The 8,832-nt window shown below is 48.2% G+C and overlaps 1 protein-coding gene across 3 annotated transcripts in view; it reads right to left on the bottom strand.

The window, feature by feature from the left end:
• Window positions 1-3,799, bottom strand: part of LOC110505038 (RNA-binding motif, single-stranded-interacting protein 3) — a 249,591-nt gene extending 245,792 nt beyond the window's left edge. For 2 of the 3 annotated variants that reach the window (XM_090215995.1, XM_090216001.1), the window contains exon 1: window positions 2,531-3,799. In XM_090215995.1, coding sequence (XP_090072121.1) covers window positions 2,531-2,605 — 75 coding nt within the window. In that variant the 5' untranslated portion in view covers window positions 2,606-3,799. The remainder of the gene's footprint in view (window positions 1-2,530) is intronic. The other variant, XM_090215984.1, reaches the window with a different exon arrangement.
• Window positions 3,800-8,832: the final 5,033 nt, after the last annotated feature.

The raw sequence follows: 8,832 nt of genomic DNA, 5'->3' as shown, positions 1-8,832 counted from the left end.
AGGTGTACAGGAGTGGGGACAAAACACATCCCTGACAGACACCTCTCTGCTGTTGAAGGGACCAAAGACCTGGAATAAGTCCCAAATGACTCCCTATATCTAGTACACTACTATAGACCATAACCCTATGTAACCCTATTCCCTATATAGTGCACTACTATAGACCAGAACCCTATTCCCTATATAGTGCACTACTATAGACCAGAACCCTATTCCCTATATAATGCACTACTATAGACCAGGACCCTATGGCACCCTATTCCCTATATAGTACACTACTATAGACCAGAACACAATGACTCCCTATTCCCTATCTAGTACACTACTATAGACCAGAACCCAATGACTCCCTATTCCCTATATAGTGCACTACTATAGACCAGAACCATATTCCCTATCTAGTGCACTACTATAGACCAGAACCCAATGACTCCCTATTCCCTATCTAGTGCACTACTATAGACCAGAACCCAATGACTCCCTATATAACATACTTTGGTGCGAAAAGTGCAAATCAATTCCAGAACAACAGCAATGGACCTTGTGAAGATGCTGGAGGAAACAGGTACAAAAGTATCTATATCCACAGTAAAATTAGTCATATTTCGACATAACCTGAAAGGTCGCTGAGCAAGGAAGAAGCCACTGCTCCAAAACCGCCATAAAAAAGCCAGACTACAGTTTGCAACTGCACATGGGGAAGAATATCTTACTTTTTGGAGAAATTTCCTCTGGTCTGATGAAACAAAAATAGAACTGTTTGGCCATAATTACCATCATTATGTTTGGAGGACAAAGGGGGATGCTTGCAAGCCGAAGAACACCATCCCAACCGTGAAGCACGTGGGTGGCAGCATCATGTTGTGGGGGTGCTTAGCTGCAGGAGGGACTGGTGCACTTCACAAAATAGATGGCTTCATAAGGAAGGAAAATGATGTGGATATATTGAAGCAACATCTCAAGACATCAGTCAGGAAGTTAAAGCTTGGTCACAAATGGGTCTTCCAAATGGACAACGACCCCAGGAATACTTCCAAAGCTGTTGCAAAATGGCTTAAGGACAACAAAGTCAACGTTTTGGAGTGGCCATCACAAAGCCCTGACCTCAATCCAATAGAAAATTTGTGGGCAGAACTGAAAAAGCGTGTGTGAGCAAGGAGGCCTACAAACCTGACTCAGTTACACCAGCTCTGTCAGGAGGAATGGACAAAAATTCACCCAACTTATTGTGGGAAGCTTGTGGAAGGCTACCTAAAATGTTTGACCCAAATTAAACCATTTAAAAGCAATACTACCAAATACTAATTGAGTGAATGTAAACTTCTGACCCACTGGGAATGTGATGAAAGAAATAAAAGCTGAAATAAATCATTCTCTCTACTATTATTCTGACATTTCACATTCTTAAAATAAAGTGGTGATCGTAACTGACCTAAGTCAGGGTATTTTTTACTAGGATTAAATGTCAGGAATTGTGAAAAACTGAGTTTAAATGTATTTAGCTAAGGTGTATGTAAACTTCTGACTTCAACTGTAACTATCGATTTTTTCCCCCCATCAATATAGAGTAGTATAGGGTAAAACAGCAGAGATACACAGCCTGGAGAAGGTCAGGGTGGTCTGGGCTAAGACAGAGGATCGACTCGGTACCATAACTAAGCCTGTAGAAGATCAGGGTGGTCTGGGCTATGACAGAGGATCGACTCGGTACCATAACTAAGCCTGTAGAAGATCAGGGTGGTCTGGGCTATGACAGAGGATCGACTCGGTACCATAACTAAGCCTGTAGAAGATCAGGGTGGTCTGGGCTAAGACAGAGGATCGACTTGGTACCATACCTAAGCCTGGAGAAGGTCAGGGTGGTCTGGGCTAAGACAGAGGATCGACTCGGTACCATACCTAAGCCTGGAGAAGGTCAGGGTGGTCTGGGCTAAGACAGAGGATCGACTCGGTACCATACCTAAGCCTGGAGAAAATCAGGGTGGTCGGGGCTAAGACAGAGATGGGACACCCTACCTTAGTCTAGAGGTAACGTTAGAAGGACTAGCGTGGGGGTAAGACAGAGGAGAGACCCTGAACCATCCTTCCTTAGATAGAGAGACCCTGAACCATACTGACCTTAATCTGGTAATAGTAGATGTATTGGGGGTAAGACAGAGGAGAGACCCTGAACCATCCTTCCTTAGATAGAGAGACCCTGAACCATCCTGACCTTAATCTGATAATAGTAGATGTATTGGGGGTAAAACAGAGGAGACCCCCTGAACCATCCTTCCTTAGATAGAGACCCTCAACCATCCTTCCTTAGATAGAGGAGACACCCTGAATCCTCCTTCCTTAGATAGAGGAGACATCCTGAACCATCCTTCCTTAGATAGAGGAGACACCCTGAACCATCCTTCCTTAGATAGAAGAGACCCCCTGAACCATCCTTCCTTAGATAGAAGAGACCCCCTGAAACATCCTTCCTTAGAGGAGACACCCTGAACCATCCTTCCTTAGATAGAGGAGACACCCTGAACCATCTTACCTTAGTCTGGAGGTAGTGGGGGTAATAGTAGATGTATTGGGGGTACATCTGTTGCTGTTCCAAGTGTTTACCCATGTAGCAGGAATCCTTCTGGCCGTAGCAGGAGACAGAGACTCTCTGGCTGGGTTCCAGTAACACAGTGACTCCCTCTTGGCCTGGACCCTTGGTTCCTATCCCTGGGTCTGGGCGGAGGCAAGATCCTCTTCTCAAAACAGAGAGACGTGAGAGAGAGAGACAGGGACAGACAGACAGAGAGTGATGGATGGGACCTCTAGCTGTTCTTCTGTCTGTCTGCTCAATGGGAGTCCCAGATTCACCCTCTCCTAGCTGGGGGGAGGAGAAAGAAGAGGAGAGGAGTGAGGGAAGGAAGGAGGGAGAAGAGGAGAGGAGAGGAGCGAGGGAAGGAAGGAAGGAGGGAGAAGAGGAGGAGAGGAGCGAGGGAAGGAGGGAAGGAGAGGAGGAGGAGAGGAGCAAGGGAAGGAGGGAGAAGAGGAGGAGAGGAGCGAGGGAAGGAGAAGAGGAGGACAGGAGCGAGGGAAGGAGAAGAGGAGGAGAGGAGCGAGGGAAGGAGGGAAGGAGAATAGGAGGAGAGGAGCGAGGGAAGGAGGGAGAAGACGAGGAGAGGAGCAAGGGAGAAGGGAGAAGAGGAGGAGAGGAGTGAGGGAAGGAGAAGAGGAGGAGAGGAGTGAGGGAAGGAGGGAAGGAGAAGAGGAGGAGAGGAGCGAGGGAAGGAAGGTGTTTAGAGTAGCTTGAACTACTCTAAAAAGCTGTCTCTCTCTTTCGCTTTCTCTCTCATGCCCTGACTTCACTTTTGTTCTCTCCTCTGTCTCTCTCGCTTTCACGATGAATGTGTACAGTGTCAGATCCGACTGGAGTCTTGCTGTTGTCCTGGCCAGACACTTGGCTCCCGGAGGACAGACAGAGACACAGCGGCGATACAGACAGACGTCGTAGCTGGGCTGAGAGAGAGAGAGAGAGAGAGATAGAGGGAGAGGAGGGTGGACTGGAACAGAAACTGAAACGCCGTCCGTCACCTCCAGTGAAATAACGTGAGCAGGATCAGAGAAGGAATCCACTAGAAACTCCGATGAAGGCGTGGGGGGAAAGGAAACCCAGAGATCCAGAGATATCCACACAGACAAAGATGACAATCCCTTCCGCTCTGCAGCTCCTCTTCCCCTCTGTTCTCTCTCTCTCACAGCGCTTCCCAGATGTCTTGTTTCCCAGATGTCTTGTTTCCCCGCATGTGTGTATAACTACGAGCAGTTACTGAGAGCGATGTGTGTGTGTGAATCTACGAGCAGATACTGAGAGCGATGTGTATCTACGAGCAGTTACCGAGAGCGATGTGTGTGTGTGAATCTACGAGCAGATACTGAGAGCGATGTGTGTGTGTGGCTGCTGCTGTCTGCTCCACACTGTGCTGAAGCGTTGAGGGCTCGGCTATGACAGAGCTATGCTCCTCCTCCTTTCCTCCCTTCCTCTTTACAAGCCAGTAAGAGGGACGTCTCTCTCTCCCCTCAGGAAGACCTCTCTCTCTCCCCTCAGAAAGACGTCTCTCTCTCCCCTCAGGAAGACCTCTCTCTCACCCCTCAGAAAGACCTCTCTCTCACCCCTCAGAAAGACCTCTCTCTCCCCCCTCAAGAAAGACCTCTCTCTCTCTCCCCTCAGGAAGACCTCTCTCTCACCCCTCAGAAAGACCTCTCTCTCTCCCCCTCAAGAAGACCTCTCTCTCTCCCCTCAGAAAGACCTCTCTCTCACCCCTCAGAAAGACCTCTCTCTCTCCCCTCAGGAAGACCTCTCTCTCTCCCCCTCAGGAAGACCTCTCTCTCTCCCCCTCAGGAAGACCTCTCTCTCTCCCCTCAGAAAGACCTCTCTCTCTCCCCTCAGAAAGACCTCTCTCTCTCCCCTCAGAAAGACCTCTCTCTCTCCCAACAGGAAGACCTCTCTCTCTCCCCTCAGGAAGACCTCTCTCTCTCCCCTCAGGAAGACCTCTCTCTCTCCCCTCAAGAAGACCTCTCTCTCTCCCCTCAGAAAGACCTCCCTCCCCTCAGAAAGACCTCTCTCTCTCCCCTCAGAAAGACCTCCCTCTCTCCCCCTCAGATAGACCTCTCTCTCTCCCCTCAGAAAGACCTCTCTCTCTCCCCTCAGGAAGGCTGCAGCTCCCAGTTTGCTCCCAGGCTAGGAGCAGAGTCCCCCTACTGGTAGAGTCCACAGACTCAACGCAACACAAGCTAGGAGCAGAGTCCCCCTACTGGTAGAGTCCACAGACTCAACGCAACACAGCTAGGAGCAGAGTCCCCCTACTGGTAGAGTCCACAGACTCAACTCAACACAGCTAGGAGCAGAGTCCCCCTACTGGTAGAGTCCACAGACTCAACGCAACACAGCTAGGAGCAGAGTCCCCCTACTGGTAGAGTCCACAGACTCAATGCAACACAGCTAGGAGCAGAGTCCCCCTACTGGTAGAGTCCACAGACTCAACGCAACACAGCTAGGAGCAGAGTCCCCCTACTGGTAGAGTCCACAGACTCAACGCAACACAGCTAGGAGCAGAGTCCCCCTACTGGTAGAGTCCACAGACTCAACGCAACACAGCTAGGAGCAGAGTCCCCCTACTGGTAGAGTCCACAGACTCAACGCAACACAAGCTAGGAGCAGAGTCCCCCTACTGGTAGAGTCCACAGACTCAACACAACACAGCTAGGAGCAGAGTCCCCCTACTGGTAGAGTCCACAGACTCAACACAACACAAGCTAGGAGCAGAGTCCCCCTACTGGTAGAGTCCACAGACTCAACGCAACACAGCTAGGAGCAGAGTCCCCCTACTGGTAGAGTCCACAGACTCAACGCAACACAAGCTAGGAGCAGAGTCCCCCTACTGGTAGAGTCCACAGACTCAACGCAACACAGCTAGGAGCAGAGTCCCCCTACTGGTAGAGTCCACAGACTCAACGCAACACAGCTAGGAGCAGAGTCCCCCTACTGGTAGAGTCCACAGACTCAACGCAACACAGCTAGGAGCAGAGTCCCCCTACTGGTAGAGTCCACAGACTCAACGCAACACAAGCTAGGAGCAGAGTCCCCCTACTGGTAGAGTCCACAGACTCAACACAACACAGCTAGGAGCAGAGTCCCCCTACTGGTAGAGTCCACAGACTCAACACAACACAAGCTAGGAGCAGAGTCCCCCTACTGGTAGAGTCCACAGACTCAACGCAACACAGCTAGGAGCAGAGTCCCCCTACTGGTAGAGTCCACAGACTCAACGCAACACAAGCTAGGAGCAGAGTCCCCCTACTGGTAGAGTCCACAGACTCAACACAGAACCCCCTAATGGGCTTCTTTACACTTTCTAAGACAATATTAATCTCTCCCCCTCTCTTTCCTTCACTCTCTCTCTTCTTCACTCTCTCTCTTTCCTTCTCTCTCTCTCTCTCTTTCCTTCTCTCTCTCTCTCTCTTGTTCCTTCTCTCTCTTTCCTTCTCTCTCTCTCTCTTTCTCTCTCTCTCTTTCCTTCCTTCTCTCTCTCTCTCTCTCTTTTTCCTTCTCTCTCTTTCCTTCTCTCTCTCTCTCTCTCTCCCCTTCTCTCTCTCTCTCTCTTTCCTTCTCTCTCTCTTTTTCCTTCTCTCTCTTTTTCCTTCTCTCTCTTTCCTTCTCTCTCTCTCCTTCTCTCTCTCTCTCTTTCCTTCTCTCTCTCTCTCTTTCCTTCTCTCTCTCTCCTTCTCTCTCTCTCTCTCCTTCTCTCTCTCTTTCCTTCTCTCTCTCTCCTTCTCTCTCTCTCTCTCTCTCTTTCCTTCTCTCTCTTTCCTTCTCTCTCTCTCTCTCTCTTTCCTTCTCTCTCTTTCCTTCTCTCTCTCTCCTTCTCTCTCTCTCTTTCCTTCTCTCTCTCTTTCCTTCTCTCTCTCTCTCTCTTTCTCTCTCTCTCTCTCTTTCCTTCTCTCTCTCTCTCTTTCCTTCTCTCTCTCTCTCTTTTTTCTTCTCTCTCTCTCTCCTTCTCTCTCTCCTTCTCTCTCTCATTCATCTCAGTCATATACAGATAAATCAGGTGAGTCTGACTCTTCATAAAGATTAGACAGAACATATTCCCTATGGGCCCTGATCAAATGGCCCCCTATTCCGTATGGGCCCTGATCAAATGGCCCCCTATTCCCTATGGGCCCTGATCAAATGGCACCCTATTCCCTATGGGCCCAGGTCAGAAGTAGTGCACTATATAGGGAATAAGGTAACATTTGGATCACAGAGGAAATCAATTCACTGTAATTGTTCTCTTAAATCTTACAGAATTTCAATATGTTTCGTGTATGAAGTAACATGTTCAGAAGTGCTTGTAATTAGAGCAGAGATCTGTCTGGAGAACTGTGTTTTGTGTTGGAACAAAGATGATTGAATAATAAGTGATAGTTTACTAGCTGTAGAAATCCTGGAGTGTGTTCCAGCATCCCAAATGACACCCTATTCCCTATCTGGTGCACTACTTTAGACCAGGACCAAATGGCTCCCTATTCCCTATCTGGTGCACTACTTTAGACCAGGACCCTATGACTCCCTATTCCCTATATAGTGCACTACTTTAGACCAGGACCAAATGGCACCCTATTCCCTATCTGGTGCACTACTTTAGACCAGAACCCAATGACTCCCTATATAGTGCACTACTTTAGACCAGGACCAAATGGCACCCTATTCCCTATCTGGTGCACTACTTTAGACCAGAACCCAATGACTCCCTATATAGTGCACTACTTTAGACCAGGGTCCATGTACACTACACAGGGATACTACATAGGGAATAGGGTCATACTCAGGACACAGAGGTCTGTGGTATAAAATCAAAACACAATTGTATTTGTCACATGCTTCATAAACAACAGGTGTAGACTAACAGTGAAATGCTCCCTGGCTGGTCCTTCCCAGTAACACAGAGAGTAAACAACAGGTGTAGACTAACAGTGAAATGCTCCCTGACGGGTCCTTCCCAATAACACAGAGAGTAAACAACAGGTGTAGACTAACAGTGAAATGCTCCCTGGCTGGTCCTTCCCAATAACACAGAGAGTAAACAACAGGTGTAGACTAACAGTGAAATGCTCCCTGGCTGGTCCTTCCCAATAACACAGAGAGTAAACAACAGGTGTAGACTAACAGTGAAATGCTCCCTGGCTGGTCCTTCCCAATAACACAGAGAGTAAACAACAGGTGTAGACTAACAGTGAAATGCTCCCTGGCTGGTCCTTCCCAATAACACAGAGAGTAAACAACAGGTGTAGACTAACAGTGAAATTCTCCCTGACTGGTCCTTCCCAATAACACAGAGAGTAAACAACAGGTGTAGACTAACAGTGAAATGCTCCCTGGCTGGTCCTTCCCAATAACACAGAGAGTAAACAACAGGTGTAGACTAACAGTGAAATGCTCCCTGGCTGGTCCTTCCCAATAACACAGAGAGTAAACAACAGGTGTAGACTAACAGTGAAATGCTCCCTGGCTGGTCCTTCCCAATAACACAGAGAGTAAACAACAGGTGTAGACTAACAGTGAAATGCTCCCTGGCTGGTCCTTCCCAATAACACAGAGAGTAAACAACAGGTGTAGACTAAGAGTGAAATGCTCCCTGACGGGTCCTTCCCAATAACACAGAGAGTAAACAACAGGTGTAGACTAACAGTGAAATGCTCCCTGGCTGGTCCTTCCCAATAACACAGAGAGTAAACAACAGGTGTAGACTAACAGTGAAATGCTCCCTGGCTGGTCCTTCCCAATAACACAGAGAGAAGAATAGGAATAAATGTACAGGGGTACGAGGTAATAACTTGCCTATATACATGGAATATGAGGTAATAACTTGTCTATATACACGGGGTACCAGTACCGAGTCGATGTGCAAGGGTACGAGGTAATAACATGGCTATATACAGGGAATATGAGGTAATTACATGGCTATATACAGGGAATATGAGATAATAACATGGCTATATACAGGGAATACGAGGTAATAACATGGCTATATACAGGCAATATGAGGTAATAACATGGCTATATACAGGGAATATGAGGTAATAACATGGCTATATACACGGGGTACCAGAGAGAGTGAGGGGGGGGGGCCTGTAAGTCTAACACAGCAGTGTAATCAGCACCATGCAATGTGTTTTACCTTCTGAGGAAGGAACAGCAGCAAGGAACACAGAAGGAGGGAGAAAAGAGAGAGGAAAGGAGAAGGAGAGAGAGAGAGAGAGGGAGAGGTTGGTGTCCTCTGCGTCAGAGACAGGAGGGAGAAAATAGAGGGGAAAGGAGAA

Source organism: Oncorhynchus mykiss, chromosome 2 (assembly GCF_057628025.1).
Source record: "Oncorhynchus mykiss isolate SJ-2025 chromosome 2, ASM5762802v1, whole genome shotgun sequence".
In the NCBI taxonomy this organism is placed as follows: domain Eukaryota; kingdom Metazoa; phylum Chordata; class Actinopteri; order Salmoniformes; family Salmonidae; genus Oncorhynchus; species Oncorhynchus mykiss.
This window is presented reverse-complemented; position numbering and strand designations above follow the sequence as displayed.